This window comes from Tenrec ecaudatus, chromosome 15 (genome assembly GCF_050624435.1).
Source record: "Tenrec ecaudatus isolate mTenEca1 chromosome 15, mTenEca1.hap1, whole genome shotgun sequence".
Classification (NCBI taxonomy): domain Eukaryota; kingdom Metazoa; phylum Chordata; class Mammalia; order Afrosoricida; family Tenrecidae; genus Tenrec; species Tenrec ecaudatus.
This window is the reverse complement of record NC_134544.1, coordinates 19,926,489-19,945,026: the sequence shown is the minus strand read 5'-3', so window position 1 is coordinate 19,945,026 and position 18,538 is coordinate 19,926,489. Positions and strand designations below refer to the sequence as shown.

General features: G+C 39.3%; 1 protein-coding gene across 1 annotated transcript in view; it reads right to left on the bottom strand.

The window, feature by feature from the left end:
* Positions 1-6,878: 6,878 nt before the first annotated feature.
* TXNL1 (thioredoxin like 1) overlaps positions 6,879-18,538 on the bottom strand; it is a 29,395-nt gene continuing 17,735 nt past the window's right edge. Inside the window, exons 5-8 of the mRNA XM_075532931.1 lie at positions 17,480-17,549; positions 15,321-15,493; positions 13,418-13,522; positions 6,879-7,034 (exon numbers count right to left, since the gene is read on the bottom strand). Of these exons, the coding sequence (XP_075389046.1) occupies positions 7,005-7,034; positions 13,418-13,522; positions 15,321-15,493; positions 17,480-17,549 (378 nt within the window). The 3' untranslated portion in view covers positions 6,879-7,004. The remainder of the gene's footprint in view (positions 7,035-13,417; positions 13,523-15,320; positions 15,494-17,479; positions 17,550-18,538) is intronic.

Sequence of the window (18,538 nt, the reverse complement as noted above, 5' to 3'; positions counted from 1 at the left end):
GTAGTCCTTGTTTTGTGCATTGCTTTTTATTTCCATAACAGTTTGACAAACAATTCACATACCACACAATCCAGTTGTTTAAGTAGATTTAAAAGACTTTGGCAACTGGATGAATGGTTTCTTGGGGTTATGGAAAGGGATGTTGAGGGGCAGGGGAGTTAATTACAATGTGCACAAGAAAGATGAAAAATGCTCTGAAATTGATTGTGATAATTGTATATTCTTATTTCTATGATTGAACTACTGAATTGTATGAGTTATATGCCAATAGAAGTAAGACTTGTGCAATTGGACTGCAGTCTTTGAGCTTCATCTGTAAGCACTTCAACTGCTCTTCCTTCCCAGCAAGCCAAGCCATGTCATCTGGATATTGAAGCTTGTTAATGAGTCTTCCTCCAATTCTGATGCCATTAGTCCATCTTCTCAGATTAACATAGATGAAATATGAAATGGTATATCTCATTGTGGTTTGGATTCGCATCTCTCAGCTAACACCATTGAGCATCTTCTCATGGATCTGGTTACCATTTTAATATACTCTTTGGCGAAAGTCTACTTAATCTCATATAGAAAAATATTGTCCTCAATCTTTAAGCTTTGATAATTGTCATGTAAACAAAGGTTTCTAAATTCCTTTGCCAGGATTTCAGAATTATTACATCTGCTGATGCTCTCCCCTTCGGCCAAAAGATTACCAATATAATCAATGGTTCTTATAATTAGGCATTAGGAAGATTGTTTTCACAATTTAATGGAATGCAAATTGCGTACCACAGCCAATGCTGACATTTCTGCAACATTTGCTACTGATGACTACTCCCTCTTGACTTCTTTATATCTATTTTTAACACCACCTCGTTCTTTCATCTGGTATTTGTTTACTATTCTGAGGACAAACAATATTTATTACTACTTTGGGGGGACCAACCTCCCCACAACTGAATGGGTCTAAAGGGGTGGTTGTGCAATTGAGGGGTAAAGTAAAGAGACATCCGACAAGATAGAGCATGCAAGGGCTCAGCTCCACAGCTACTTCAGGAACCAGGTTTGAGCAGAGTGCGTCAGCTTAATGCATTCTGATAGATTTATATAATCTCTGGTACACAGGCCACAGTAAGCACAGTAAGCACATGCATAACAAGAAAGGGTTGTATAAGAGTTATACATGTAACATGAGAGGGATGAGCTGGGGGCCTACACACAGTAGGCAGGGGAGACTCTAGGGGCATATACGTGATAGGAAGACACATAAGTAACAAGGTGGGCAAGGCTCTAGTGTCAATACGCAGCCTCACTGACCTGGCTTGACCTTAGGTGTCTTTTCACTCTTCTCCAGGGGAACAATCTATGATCTTTATCAAAAGGGAGTGGGCCCTACTTAGGGTGGGACAGACAATAGGGTCTGATTGCTTTTGATGGCAGACAACCTTCAGGCAGATAGCTTTCAAGCAGTTGACCTTCAAGTGTATATAGCCATGTGCTTACAAGTAGCACCTTAAAATTAGCATTATTATGGGGGACATCGTGGGGAATAACTTTTACTTAGCAGAATTTCAGTGGGACGCAATCCACAAATAGAAAGGTTCACTCCACTGGAGCCCTGGCCTCCCAGGCTCCTTAATGTATGAATGTTGAGAATTTGGCCTTCCCATTCATATACCTCTTTCAGTTTTCATCACCTAAATGACTCCCAGTTAACCACGTCCTTCCCAAAGCAGTAAAACCCTATTCCTGCCCATGTATCTACCAGACTCACCACCCATCTGTCAAGTTGTCATATAGTGATGACTTACATGTTATGGTGTTGGGAGCTATGTCACTCAATCCTGAAGTATCAGCAGGGTCACCAATGGTAGATTTCTGCAGCACTCCCAAACGGAGACAAATTAAGAAGACACGAGCAGCTTCTGAGTGTCAGCTCATGATAATTCTATGGCTCTATGGGGCAGTTGCACTTTCGCCCCTTTGGCTCTTAGAGCGGTTAGAAAAGGTGGCCAAACTGGGTGATGTTCACCGCCCCAACATGTCTGCTGAAAACAAACTGCGTGCACAAACAAATGTGACGAAGAAAGTAGATGGTGCCCAGCTCTTAAAAAAGTGTCTGGGGTCTTAAAAGCTTGAAGCCAAACAAGCGGCCATCTTGCAGAGAACTAACAAAGTTCAAATGGAAACCCAGAATCCCATCCATGGAAAATTGGATGTTGCTGTGAGTTGGGGCTGCACGGGGGAGATGCATCCAGGGGTCAGTTTAGCACCATGAAACACACAACACTCCTCTCATACTTTAATCCTTCCTCCCCTCACTATTACGATCTCATTCCCATCTCACAAATCCTGCTAGACCAGTGTACATACGGCAGTATAGACGAGAGCTTTCAATATACGGAATTCAGGAAATCAGTAATGGGAGTAGCGATTCCAGGATAGGGGAAGGGAAAGGAAGGGGAACAGATAGCAAACACAGCAGAATAACTCCCCTTGAGGGGGACGAACACCAGGATAGCTGGTGAAGGGGCAGAATGGATGATGTAAGATGTACAAATAATAACCATGCATAATATATGAAAGGTTTATAGAGGTGGCAGGGGAGGGAAGAGAGGGGGGATAGGAGCTATCAAAGGGCTCAAGAAGGTTTAGAAATTGTTGACACCAACAAGTGTACATATCCATTTGATATAATGGGCATATGGAGTGTTATATGTAAGAACCCTCAATAAAATGATTAAAGTGATATTTAATCAATTCAAACTAATTACTGAGGATGTTCAGGACAAAAATGGCTTGACCAACTTCCAGTGCATGATGGACTTTACTAGTGACAAGTGCGCCAGGATAAAAAATGGGAGACCAGGGCTGAAGTTCCATGTTGATGTCAAGACTACAGATGGTGGCTACTTCTCTGGGTTGGTCTTAATAAAAATGCACTGCTCAAGTTTGGTAGACCGCTTATGCTCAATGCCAACAGACCTGTCAAATCTGGGAAAGGTGATAGAAATCATGACCCAGGAGATGCAAATGACTTGGAAGTAGTCAATAAATTGATTCCAGACAGAACTAGGGAAGACATCGAAGAGGCCTGTGAATCTATTTATTATTTCCAAGATGTGTTTGTCAGGAAAGTAAACATGTTGAAGAAGCTCGTTTGAGTTGGGAAAACTCATGGCGCTTCAGGGTGATGATTCTGGAAAAGCTCCTGGAGACGGAACAGGTGCGGAAGTCAAACGAGTCGGCTGTTGCCAACCCCAAATGAGCTAAAAGCAGTGCCGTGAGGTGAAAGCAGAAACCAGTGCTTGTTCCAGTTAAAAAGCAAGGCTGCACTAATCTCCCTAACAAGCCTGAGGGAAGTGCTCCTATTTTTACACAGGAGAAAACTGATGTTCCAAAGGATGTTTGCTTGCTCAAAATGACAGCGCTAACAAGTGAACACCCATCAAAAAGATCCTGCTCTGGAGCAATATAACCCACCAGCGCTGTGCGTGGCTACACATACCAGCAAATCACGGCTTTTCACAACTCAGTCTAGCCTGGTCAGCTTAAAGCATTCCACAACTCATCTCTTTCCATACAGTTGAGCAAATGTTCCAGCACTTTTTAGGTCACCTAAGATCTAAACTTTGATCCTAGTTTTTTCTGTACATTGTTAGTGACATGTCCAAGTTCCAGTACACTGAGAGGCATGGTTATCTATCAAGGTATTAACCCTGCTTGGGTCATATTCTGCCCACTCATTCCTACATTGCTGAGGCATATAAAAAACTTAAGAGCTACAATAGAATAATTTGAATTAAAAACATGCTTAAAATGGCCTATTCTTACAAATTACTTTCAAGAAACTAAAAGCATGTTTAATTGGAGAAAATGTTCAGGATTTTAAAATTCCTTTACCTCACAGAAAATGCAGTATTACAAAAACAACACATAGGCTTGAAAGGCCAACATGCACAATGTCACCTCTCATATGTTCATTTTAAACGAACATGGTATTCCTTCAATCTATTTCTTGAGCTGGTCAATGGAAGTATTTTCAAGTTACTTGTATTGGTTACAAAGTGGGCTATCATCCGCATGGTCAGTGGTAAGAACACACTGGCAGCTCGTAGGGAGAAAGACTGGGCTTTCTACTCTGGTAAAGTTAAGTCTCAGAAACCCACAGGGGGTCGCTATGAGTCAGCATTGACGGGATGGTATTTTGTTTTTGAGAGGTATTTAAAAAAGAGAAAACACCTGACATTAGAAATGACTAACCCCAGAGAAGATACCTATAAAAAAAACACCAAAAAAACCTCACCCGGTTGAGATATCAATACAAGCAACATGTCCATTTCTTTAAAGCTTATTAAAGAAGTAAATAACGTGGAACAAACTGGTTTACCAAAAACCCCAGCATCCTCTTTCTCCCAAGGAGCAGCTGGTGGATTCAAAGTGCTGGCCTTGCAGCTAGCAGCCCAAATCGTAAAAAAAACAAACTCACTGCCATCAAGTTCATGCCAACTTAGTGTCATAATCAAATTACGGTGCATTCAGCACACAGGAAAGTACTGCAAATATACTCAAACCTTTAGGCTCACAAGGCAGGTTGCTTTAGACTCACATCAAATTGGCTGCCTCCAACATTGGTGAGATTGGAAGCCATTTGTAGCGAGATGGCAAAGAGGACCAAAGGAGATTTATAAATGTCTGCCAAGAAAAGACCTAGCAGCATTTGGGTTTCTAAAAAGAGTCCTGGTAGCACAGCGGTTATTCATTGGGTGCTAACCAAAAGGTCAGCAGTTCAAAACCAACAGAGCCCACGGGAGAAATCGTCTTTCTCCTCCTGTAAAATTAGTTTAAAAACCTCACAGGGTCCCTGAGTCAGCATTGAGCAGCTAGTAGTTTGTTTGTTGGGTTTTTGGTTGTGGGCACAAACTTGGCAAACTGGCGTCTGCCCTTACGCTGACAGCTTCACTACAGAAATACTTCCCACTATGGACAAGGCACTGCCATTCCACACTGGACAGGTGTCCTGATGTTAAGTATAATGAAAAGCATGCAAATCAAGGGGAACTCTGACAAAGCCAAATCCCTAGCTTTGGATTACTGGAAAGGGCTATATCGTAGATATGATATGGTTAAGGTAGCAAGGGTTACATTTTTAAATGCTCTTATTCATCTGGGAAAATTCAGTATGTTCTATAAAATACACACACTCTTTTAGGAGAAAACATCAGGATTTCAGTTTGGTATTTTAAATAATATCAATTATGCATGTTTATTTATATTAAAATTTCTCATCAGTGAAACATGTTAGAGTTACCTATAAACATTAATTTTTCACTATTTACAATTTGAATTATGGAATGTTTATATACTGCAATTGAATTATAGAAAAGTTACATGAACAATAGCAATCTGATGCCCAATCCTTTACAAAAACAAAATCACTCTCACTGGGTTTCAAATTGTCAAGTATAAATAGGATGAGGTCAGCAATACTTCAAATGAGGCACTTCCACAACCACCCCAAAAGGCTATTTACTGTACAAAACTGTAAAACAAAGCTTCTAGATCCATCTGATTGATTTCAGCAGTGATGAATCTGAGGGTCTATACAGGAATGTTGTAACACTTTTACTGTTTGTCCTTCTGCCACCACTTGGCCCAAGGCAATGTAAGTAGACAGTACCTAAGATAAAGACATCACTACAGAGGAGGTAAAAACGTGCTAACACACACACACACACACACACACACAAATGAAGTAGACATCATCTGAAGACACTTGGGTTTCAGAAAGTGACTACGACACTAATACTTGTGCATAATTTTTTCATTAACATGTCAAAGTACATTGGTCTCTCAAAGGCAAACTATTTACCAAAGTCCAAGACAAAAATTCCCCCAAACGGTATTATACTGCAGCATTTAATGAACAGAATCACAATTTATACAACCATACCATACGCTTTCAAACACTGAACTTTTAAAGTACTCAAGAAATTAAAAGAAAAAGAATCAAATTAACCAATGCTTTCCAGATTACAATAAAGAGCAGATGGTTTGGTTTGTCAGCCTTATTGCAAAAGACCTTGTAAACATATACATGTGGCCAATTCATTTTCAACCTTACATCATGTTCTCTTTGTATCTGCACTGCCTATTTTGGTAGTTAAGTTCACAAATTCTTGACTAAAGAATTATCCTTTTCACAATTTCTTTTCAGTTTTTAATTAGAAAAATGGCTGACTTTTTTTTTTTTAAGCATCGGAGAGGTTTTATTCAGAATATGTTGCTGAGAGAAAAGAAAAATGGGAGATGGTGGGGCACATCATCAAAATCATGTCTGCCTGGGCCCTGATGACTCAGATGTTTAAAGTTTGCTCAGAAATTAAAAACCATCATTTAAGAATCTATGGGAATAAAAAGAACTGCACCGTGTTATTTCCGGTCATTAGTAAGCTGGTAATTCTGATACCCAAACACCTAAACATCTTTTAATAAACTACAGAGCATTAGTGTTCATTTGAACATGGTCAGTTGTTCCAAGTCCATTTAGCCCAACCACTTACATTGAAGGCAGAGCTCATAATATTACATTTTAAAACTTTATTGTTTGGGAGGCCTGAGGCCTGATGGCTCCATGGACGTGCATATATGTACATATAAGCTCATGAGTGTTAAGTACTCCCCGCAGTCGGACCCTCTAAAAGGAGGGACAGGCTGTCCAGCCACACAGCCAGACCCAGAAGTCTCTTCCAAAACTCGAAGCTGACCAATTTTCTATAAACCCTAAAGAGAATATACTTATTTAAAATGACAAAAATTAAATGTGGCAAAGGTAGTGACTTTTATTTACAATTGCATGGATCAAGATTACAATAGAAACACCAGTGAAACCATCAGAACAAAAGCAATGATTTATTGGTAATGGCAATAAATGAAATTTTGACAGTCTCTGGCGAGAATCAAGCAATTATCCAGGAGCTGTAGATTGGACTGCAACATGGTCTTCCAGTGTCTTTTGTACTTTAGTGACTCTCTCCTTTTTTGCCAACTACCTAGAAAACAAAAATAACTTTATCTGTACAGAACATAGATTTATAAATGCAGGTTATTTTCAAAAACACCAATGCGGTAATCATTTTTCAAACCTTGTGTAATTTTTATTCCTGAATCTCTTTTTGCATGCAGTGTAGTTTCACTGTTGAAGCAAACTTTGCCCCCTTACCTCCCCAACCCCTGTCCCAACCTCAAGGAATTAAGAATAAAATACATGCACGCTAATTTTGGTTTCCCACACTGTCTTAAGTAATGCAATTTTTCAAACAGGGTTGACAGTTTAGAAAAGTTAATAAAAAAGATGCGGCTATTTAAGTTAAAAATCTTTGGCATTAGAAATCAAGTGTTGATCACAAAAATAATCAAATTAAAAGTATGTGTGTTAATTATGTATGTTTATTGTTCAGTGCTTGTTTAATTATGGAATAAAAACTGTGGACGTCATACGCATGTTTTGTGTTCAACAGGTTTCTAGACTTTTCCCTTAGGATGAAAACATACGATGAGACAGATCAAAGATGACTAATTTTTTCCTGGTTTCTTGTTTTTGAAACTTTTGGTAGGTACAAATGTAATATTACCAAAATGCAGACAACAACCAATTCAATCAATGATTCTAAAAAACTTTAGTATTCAAGGGCTCTAAAATATTTCCTAAAAAATTAAAACTGCTATAAATGTGATGATGTAGAAATGCAAATAACCCTGGTTTATACCAGTAAGTCTGTGGGAGGGTTCTTAAAAGTGTGTTCGAATCAAATAATTTACTTCAAACCTAGAGCCATCATTAAGAAATGCCTCTAAAGAATTCAGCTTCAAAGTATAATGTCTATTTGTTACTGAAAGATTGCTGTGTACACTTGTAAATGTAGCTTTTCAATTTTCAATTGATTCTGTTCCAAATGGTAGTGTTTGAACCCAGCAAAACTCATAAAGGTCATCAGTGTAAGCTTGGTTTAAAAGAGAACACAGCTGGGCCCGTCATCCAAAGGAGGGAGGACTCAAGACAACCCTTTTCACCGAACCCTCGGTCACACAGTGCGTGCAAGAAATGCTTTATGCCCCACTTCAAGGACAACGGCTTCTGTAGCCTTTAAGGATGTTTCTCTGTTCCAAGAAAACCATGTGGGAAAGCCCAGCAAGTCTGAAGGATGCCTAAGAGATCGTCTGCTCAAAAATGGGCACTGGCTATGAGTTAAGCAACTCGGGGGTGAAGTGATGGGAAAGAAGGCAGGTAGCCCCTTTTGTATCAGAAAGAAGTAGTGATCGTTATCTTGAGAACACACCAAAAACATGGAGCTATTAGATGAAGCAGAAGAAAACCAAAACCACTAATATTAAAATTAAACTTTTAGCACATGTGATACAGCAGAAAATACAAATCTGCATACTATTTCACAGGCTGATAACTCTCAATTTGCCGATGTGTACTCTCTGCAAAAAAGAAGAAATTCAGCATTCCGAAATAAATTTTCTCCCCCAACCATAAAGTTCTTTTATTTACTCTTAAATCTCTATATTGCCCCCTAGACAGTAAATTCCAGGTACATGAAAAAAAAAAACCAACTGAGTGTCAAAGGTAATTTATTCAGTGAACAATTCACTGCTCTTCTATGCCAACGGTAGGGGATACACCCACATCAGTCATTCAGACAGGCTTTGGAGCTCACATGCCAACGAGACAAGAAAACCCACACCCAGTGGTATTTTAATAGCTATAGTATAAAAGAATCTGATAAAATCATTCATACCCATTTTCCAGAATGAGTCTATAGAGCTTAAAATTAAACTTAAAGTTTAGATCAAATTAAAGCATCATCACACAACTTGCTCAATCTGAAAGCTATTTATAATGATGCAAGTTTTATAATATGCAAGTTTTATAATATCGACTTCCGAAAATGTAGTATAATATTAAATGAGACAGTAGAAAGGCAAAAACAAAATAAAAAAAGCTGGGTGAGCAACAAGGGATGGTGATGGAATCAAATAGTTGCAAGCCCGAAATGAAACGTAAAGGCCAACTGAGAAAGATGAGCAGGATGGGATCTGAAGAAAGAGGCGGTCGAGGCGCTAGAGGTAACAAGAATGCTGCTCCAGGTGGTAGAAGCTGTGGCGATCTTGCACCAACAATGGCGAGGACATGGGAAGGGTGAGAGCAGACAGGTGCGAGGTGAGCGGAGAAGCAAGGAGAGGAGTAGAGTGAGATAAGGTCAGTCTCTATTTTACTTCACTTTAAAAAGTCTTCTGTTTTTAGTTCATTTGAGTTGGATTAAAAAAGCTGAAAAATAAATAGACAGAAATGTTACAAACAGCTGATGTGGTGAATGGCCAGTTTAGAAACATCTCTATCACAGGGAGAAGAAAAATAGGAAACAAGAGACGGCTCTGTGCTTTTCACATGCACCGCATCTCCCGCGAAGCGGCAACCCTAACAGTTTTGCTCATTTAAAAACATATTTTAATACTTTTGTAAAGAAGCAATCCTTATAAACAGCACAACAAAGCCGAGAAAACATCTACTGCAATTAAGATGCAAGCATTCCATGCTGTAACAACAAAGCCACTCACAACACCTATGACCTAAGTGTGTCACCTGTGCAGGACGCCTTTCAGGACCTCCATGAGAGGTGGCCACATTATTCTAGTCCATCAATTCTTGTAAGTTCAGCCTTCTAAGTTGCAGCAACATGCAAGGTGGCCTAAGATTTCTATCTAAATCCAAGACTCATTAGCATTACTTTAGTTTCCGTCATCTCAGTGACATAAAGAGGTCAATGGCATTCTGAAAGCTGTAAGTATCTAGAAACAACTCACAAGAAAAATGCAAACTGAAACCAGTGCACATTGCATCTTTTGTTACCCTCAGTTACTATCAGAAGTGCTGCAGAATGGGGTCAAAGCTGTGTGAACATTCATCATTCTGATCCCCCCCGGCAATCCCTTTGGAAAGTACCACAGAAGAAAGCCAAGGGAAGGCAGCGCTCCACTGGGTGTGGCCTGAAGGAGCCCTGCACCTTTTCTTCAAAGCCCTGCTTCAGTTCCTCATCTCCATTTCACCTAGAGAGTCCCTCCCTTCTCCTATCAGAACTCAGTGTCACAGCTAAGTTCAAGGCCCTCTTCCTCTTCCAGTATTCTCATGACTTCTCAATCACTTCGGCAGAGAAGCAAAGGTTATGGGGCTGGGAAACAAGGCTGATTTGTGGAGGACTAGGCCCTGGAACTTGGTTTTGATTCATTTTCCACTTTCCATGTGCTTCTGCATTCTTCTTGAAGTACATAAGCTCCTTACACAGAGAGAATAAAATCATGAGAGAGCATGTTGGGCGTACCTAGCAGAGCACTCCAGGTTTAAGTGCCATACCTTCCCTAGACACCAAACTCAAGTGCAATGTTAAATAAATGTGGACCAAGCTGGACAGTTTCAGCTGAACGTAAACCCTGTGGATTTTCTATCGTATTTTTCCACCACTGAAGTTGCTGGCTCAGTATGATATAAAAACAGTGAGATTTTAGCTGAGGTTTGAGGCGTAAACCTCTAAAAAAGCGGTTTTCAACCTGTAGTCGTGACCCCTTTAGGGGTGAACAACCCCTTCACAGGGGTCGCCCGATTAACAACAGCAGCTAAATTACAGTGATGAAGTAGCAACGAAGATAATTTTATGGTTGGGGGCGGGGGGTGTCACCACAACATGAGGAACTGTATTAAAGGGTCCTGGCATGTGGAAGGTGGAGAACCACTTCTCAAAGACAATGAATGACTATCACCACAGGCAGCAAAAACCTCATTCAGAATCCTCTGAAAGGACATTACTATGGCTATACTTTAAGTTAACCAATTAAAATGATCAAACATTAAAAGTAAGTGGACCTAGCAGCTCAGGAGGAAGTGATCACTGGCAGCAGTTTGCCAGTGTGGCCCAGAGCCGTCTTGGGAAGTCTGTGAGGTCAAAGTCATCATCATCAGTCCTGTAAACTCTCAACCTAACTGCACAGCCATTTCCAGAGGCTAGGTAACATGGGTTATGTTATCAAAACTACTTCCATATAGACCCAGATAAGACAGTGTGAGAATTCTATTAAAGAAATATGCTTAAATTATAAAACAATGCTGATCTCACTAAATTTTTTTGGAGGGGATAGAATATGGCTCTTTTAAATTTCAAAGTGTTACTTATATTAACATGCAATGAGTTTTATTATTGATATTTGTAAATAATATTTTGTGCTTGCTTTAATTTCCAAAGGGATAAAAATGAGATGCAGTCAACACAAATATAAGATTTAGTAGTTTTGAGACCAAGAAGTTGGAGAACTGCTGCTCCACTCGTTAAAGTAGGATAGCAAAGTAGTACGGACCACATGGCTAACTTACAGGACAAACACAAACCTAGCACTTTGCTATGCTAAAAAAGCTCAAAACGGTTGCAGCTTCAAGGTCACAAAAACTGAAAGGATGGGAGGAGAAAGCTAAAAGCAGAAAGGGAAACAGAATCTTAGATGAAAATTAGAAATTTTTTACCAAATGATCACCTGGTATGAGAGGACAAAAGAATGGTGCTTACTTAGAGCAAGCTAGAAATCCAACAGCAGCAGCATACGTTGAGGTGAGGAGCAGGAAATCACAACAAAATTCACAGCCCAGCAAAGGGAACTTAGGAAATAATTACCGTATATGCTCGTGTAGAAGCTGAGTTTTTCAGCACAAAAAAATGTGCTGAAAAACGGAGGTTCGGCTTATACACGGGTCAGTGGTACCCCAGCGAAGTGTAACATCTCACAGATGATTGCCGTTCCTCCTCTGTTCATTCAAAGCCCGCTGACACTGCAGGGCTTTGAATGTTTGTTTGCTCACATCTAACCAATCAGAGCTGTCCTGTGACATGGACGGCTCCAATTCGCAGAAGCACCCGTAGTGATCCACTTACGCTGGCAGCTGAACTGGTAAGGATGTGGCTGCGCTCCGTCTCTCCCCTCTGGTCTCTGTGTTAATTCACATCCTGCATTTCCCACCCTAGGCTTATACTCGAGTCAATCAGTTTTTCTGGTTTCCCAGGTAATAATTAGGTGCCTCGGCTTATACTCGGGTCGGATTATATTTGAGTATATACGGTAAGTTAAAAACACAACTATGCAAAGTTAATGCAACATCAGAATGTCAAATGCCAACAAGCAAATCAACAGGCAACCAAGGTCTGTTGCTCACACGTTTTGCCAATGACATATTTTACATCATAAGAATGCAGATATTTCTTTCCTGCTTTTGACCTGTCATGATACATGCCAAAAAAAAATGTAACAGACATGATTATTTCTGCAGCTCCTAAAAGTGAATACGCTGTGAGACAGAAGAGCGGAAGATTGACCACCAAGATACTGGTTTGCAAAGCTGTCCGGTGTGAACAGTAGCAAACAACTGGCATGCAATTCCATAAGCTTTTCTGCACTCAAGTCAGTGATTTCAGTCGACACCGCCAGGGCAGTATGAGGTCTGCAGACACTCGGCAGCTCCAGCGCATGCCAGGCTGGGGCTGAAGCATTAGTTAGTGGGTGCTGCTTCTCCCCAGCACTGGGAGCCCTGGGGAAACTGCCATTCTCTTCGTTTTCAGTTCATCAGAACACTGAGATACTCCAAGGTCCCCGGTGCCAGCACACTACGCGTGAGCTGCTCACAACTGGTGTTCTGTGCTGTTAAGCTCTCCCCCTCATCTAAGTCCGGGGCCGCGTGCTTACGAGCAGCCCTTGGGAACTGTTGGGAACTGGGACCCAAGAACGAGATTAGACCCCACCATAAAATCACAAGCACCTATAAATCCCCTGTAAGTCTTTAGAATTTTCCTTCTTAAAAATCTATACATACACACATGCAAGTTTGGAAAGTTAGTAAACTAACATAGTAAAACTGAGCCCAAGACTTCCAATTAAAATTATTCAAGTCACTTAAAATGTTTTATTAGAAGACAATGGCAATCAAAATCTTAACATCAGCAAAGTTCTAAAACTCCACTTTTCAACAATTTTATTTATTGTGTTCCCATGAGGGGACGTCAACAGTTCATGGAAAATGCCATTATCTTTCAATTACATTTTTCCACAAACCCTTTGAAGCTCCCTCTCTTTTCTATTATACACTACTTTCTATAGCCAACTTAGGATTTCTACCTTTTAGATGCTATTAATTACTAGGCATGATATTAAAGATACTCATCATTATTACTAAAAACTAATACTCTTAGTTGAATATTTAAATGTAATTAGAAATTGCTGAGCTTAACCATGAAGAGTTCTTACAAAATTTCATTACATAATATGATTTTAGATCTTTAAAGTTAAAGAAAAAGACTGTTTTCAGCTCCTGTCAATATGATTTACACAAACTTACTCGTTTGAAGTCATTCATATTTGTTGCTTGGACTGGAGTACCAATAAAAGTAAAATATGAAATTTTTGTTGTTTCTTCTTCACCTTGATTGGACTGAACAAATATCTACACATTAAAAAGGGGGGGAAAAGAATTTTTACATTTAAAATTGCAATCCTTTGAACAAATTGGCTTCCACTCAACACTTTCTACACATTTTTGTGACATTGATTGTAATTGTTTCAGAGCACTCTCCCTTTCCCTTCCCAGTGTGAACTATCAGCAGCCAGTAGGCAATATTCAGATATATTTTGGGCAATTTTATAAAATGTACAGCTTATAACTATAGTAAGTGCTAATGCTGTATCCTAGAAAACAAAATGGTGCTGTTATTGTTGTTGGCTCCTATAGCTGGCTGCTACGCAGCTCGCGAGAACAAAACTGCTCCAAAGGGCTTTCAGGGCGTGACTTTCCGAAGAGACCACCAGGACATCTTCTAGATACCAGTGCATGGCTGGGAACCAGTGACCTTCTGGCTAGTGGTCCAGCCCTTCAGTTTTCCTCATCCAAGAATGTTTAAAAAGTAAATAGGGCTCGATGGAGAACTGTAACACCCCAATTCTGACATTACTCCTAACGGCTCAGAAATTCAGGCATGACGTTTTGAGACTCCTACCTAAGCACAGAACAACCATCAGCTCAGCTGTTGCTGAGGGCAAAGGGCTTATGGAATGCGCATTGGAAGAAGGTCATTTTAAATACCAGCTATGGCCACGTGACCACTTGAAGAAATGAGGACCATCATGGTTGAATATTTCCTCCTTGTATATGTGGACCAAATATTTTTTCTTTTGTTCACTTATGAAATACAATAAAATATAATGGGTTAAAAAAAAGTAAATAGGGCTTCACAAATGTATCATCACCACGTGACTGGGGATAAAGAATAAACCACAAATGTAGTCATTTACGTATACATGTTCTAGAACAAACTGTGAACAAATGTGGTTATATATATGTGGGTGTATGTGTCTATGAACTAGCACACAGACAGAACCCTAATGGCACATACAGTTAAGCACTCAGCTGCTAATCAAAAGGTTAGTCGTCTGAATCTACCTAAAGACTTTATAGGAGGGCAAACCTGGCAATTTGATTCTATAAAGGGTATACATAGCCATGGGGATGGTCTACTCTGCCACATGCAGTCAGTATGCATAGAAACTGATTCTACACCACCTACCAATACCAATACATACCTATGAGGGTATGTGTGCGATACACGCGCACACATGTATGCACATACACACGCTCACATATTTAAGGACAAAAACATTAACCTCTCTTTCTTCTTTAGGTTACATGGATAAATTACAAAGAAAATGTAATTAGTCCATCACATATTTTTACACACTTCAAACTGACTGGACAAATAACTGTTTTAAAGGCTTATTTATAATCAGTTTAGGATACTTCTGAGCAGTGGTTCTCAACCTTTCTAATGCTGCGACCCTTTACTACAGGTTCCTTATGTTGTGTTAACTCACCCAACCATAAAATTATTTTCATTGCTACTTTATAATTCTCATTTTGTTACTGTTATGAATCAGGTGACCCCTGTGAAACGGTCATTCCACTCCCAAAGGGGTCGCAACCCACAGGTCGAGAACCGCTGCTCTAGAAAGCCCTGGTTAGGCACTGGGCTAACCTCAAGGTCAGCAGTTTGAAACCACCAGATGCTCCACACGAGAAAGATGAGGTTTTCCTATTCCCACAGAGTTAGTCTTGGAAACCCACAGCGGGTGGGTTCTACCTTGTCACATAGTGTCACTATTAGAAGCACTACAATAACAGTGAGAGGATACTCAAGATAGTAGTGTCACCCCAAAGCCCTTTAAGTAGACCTGAATGAAATACTACTTACAGTTACACTGTTAACATTCTGAAACTTAACATAACGAAGTGGGACAATACCGTCTTCTTTAATATCATCCTCTGTTAGTTCCAGAGCTTGTGTCGGTTCACTTCTTTCTGCCTCCTCAAAATCCATGGATCGGGGTAGATTGATAAAAATTTTAACATATTTAGGACCCTGACCTATAAAATGGTAGAATAAGATGAAATACTAAAAACCACAAGCATGTAATATTTTGCTTTGTCACTGTATTTACACAATACACAAGCACTTACCGACATAGAAACGCAGAGTAATGCCACGGAACAATTAGAGCGCCCACTACTGCCCTCATTGATTAAGCTTTGAGCTGGTTCAACCCCTGATGAGTTTTCTTTTCTACCCCAGATGTATTTATTCAGAACATCTGCATTTTAACAAGAATTACCTGGGCCCTAGTTAATTCTAGGAAGCAAACATAATCTTGATTGTCAAACCAAAGACAACACACACAAAAGAAAACAGCAGGCCAGTCTCCTTTATGAATCTAGTTGCAAAAGCACTCAATATGACTTGTGAACAGAATCCAACAGCATATTAAGAGTCACACCGTGACCAAGTGGGTTTCCTCCAGGAGTACAGAATGGTTCAATGTTAGAAAAAACAATTAACATGATACACAATATCAAAAGAGCAAGGAAAAGGTTAAGTTTAACAAAAAAGCTATATTCATGAGAAGGAACAACTACAAAAAGGAGGGGAGAGCGGCTATACAAATGGAAGAATGTAGTCTTGTACACATAAAAACTGTTGAATTGGTGTATATTTTGTTATGTGTATTTGCAACAAAATTAACTACAAATAAACAAGGACCAAAGACAAGGATTGTAAAAAAAAAAAGAGAGAGAAAGAAAAGGATTATAAATAAACAAGCACACAGAGAAAAAGAACCACCTGGGGATCTTGTTACAAGGTAGATTCTGATTCAGTGTTACTCAGGTGGAAATGCAAATTCTCAGTGGGAGTAGATTGGAATTAACTGGCACAAAGACCCGATAAAAACGCACGCAAGGTGCGCCAAGTGTAGGACTTACAATAACAATTCAGTATTGTAATAGTCATTCTTCTTCTTTAAACAGACAAGTACTGGTACCTTCTAGACCTGCCAAGCACTATACGAAGTTCTACATTAACGGGAAACACAATGCAGTCATTGCCCTCAACTGCGAAAACTATACCAATGTCAATGTTCTACGAGTGGAGGTGCAGAGAAGGGATAGATATCCCAATATGTTTATATATTTGCCAGTATGTAGTTATTTCACAAGTAACATTTGAATTACACATTTTACAGTTGCTAAACATTGCTACATTATGTAGTTCAGGAGGAAAGCACTGTCAGTGACAGAATGCCAAATTCCATTTAAAAAAGTAAGACATACTTTGAGCAAGCCAACAGTTACCAAATGCTAGTCTCCTTAATTTCCGAGGACGATCAAGGATATAGATTTTGTCGATGACTAAGGAATATTACGAACTTAATAGTATTAATTAATTAATAAAGTAAACATTGATCCAATATCCATTTCTACAGTATTAGCTTTGGAAATAGTTCAGAAGATATAATTATGTAATTAAATATGTTCAATATATAAAAACTTTATAATAACAATGCCATCTAACAATTAAAGGACCCCCACTATTCTACTAATCAACGAGGAAAAAAACCTAATCCCTCAAAAAAAAAAAAACAACCTAACAGCAACAAAAAAAGTGGGTTCATGTGAACAAAGACGTTTTTTACCAAAAAGAGAAATTCCAAGTCTATGCAGTCATGCTTACAATATTACAATGTACACGGAAAGAAAGATGAAACAATTAATTGAGAAATAAAACGTTCAAGCCTCAGTTTCATCTATAATAGAAAAAAATCTGGAATCAATCTCTTAAAATATTCTGGAAATGGAAAAGAGAAAAAGTTCCCCCCTTTCTTGCTTTCACTCCTAATAATACCACATCATTTACCCATCTATTTATATCCTTGGCTTGTTCCAAAAACAATGGAAGATGTGATGATTTCACTCTTTCCCAAAATAAGGTCTATAGCTATCTCTATTTTTGAGAATGACTTAAATATGTGTCAACAGGTCTACAAAGCAGGAATTTAAAGAAAAACTGCCCTTACTCACCATTATCTGGCCCTTGAAATTTCATGGAATAAAGCTTAACAGGCTGATTGAATGCCACGGTAATAAGTAGCTGTAAAGAAAATGATTACATCATCATTTTTAAAAAGTTTCTTGGATACCGTGAGTGTTCACAATGTCTAAAAATAATTAAAATCAACAGAAGCTAAAGAAAAATCTATCTCCTCTAACAAAATAAATATAATATGGACAACTAGTTAGACTGAAAGCAGTTTGACTAGACTGACATTCTAGGACAATATATAACTTATATGAGAAGAAGGCAACACCAACACAAAGGTTTCATGGAGCATTTAAGAAAAATTACTAACAAATCATATGAAATTTCCTGCTTATAATTTCCCTACACACTTTAAGCATAACCATTTCTGTCTAGTTGCCTGGGACAGTAAGCAGTGGAGAGTTCAGAACAGAGGAGCGCATGCATGATTAAATGACCTCCGTGACCACTGTATCTTCTGCCACGAGACCAGAACGACACAGTGCCTGGTGATCACTATGGACCGCCTGATCAAAGACTCTTCACAAGAGTCTCAAGATCAAGAGAGAGAAAATTGCGGAACAGAACTTAAAATTCCCATGGACTCCAGGCACCCTGAGTCAGGGAGACTGGAAGGGTTCTGGAAACGACTACCCTGAGGTTATCTTTAAACCTTAAACCTAAAAGATCTCCTGAGGTCTTCTTTCAATCAAACAAGACTAGCTTAACTAGTCAAGGAACTGTCCGCCTGAGCGCTGTGCTCTTTTCAGAACTATCTATCTGGGATTAAAGTGACAGTGACAACTCAAAAGATCAGGTCGGAACCTAGAGGGGCAGCAACTGTATGTTAAGAAGGGAGGAGCAACTCAGGAAAGGAAGGCGAGAATGCTTATGCCACTCAAATCACAAGTCCAAAGCCACTCAATTGTACATGTAAGAAGTGCTGACATATTTTGCTGTGACTTTTCTCAAAAACAACAAAAAAGAAACTAGCTTCACATAGTTACTGTCAACCTATTTGGAAGTGAGGCGCTAGAAGATACAGAGTATCCATCTAATTT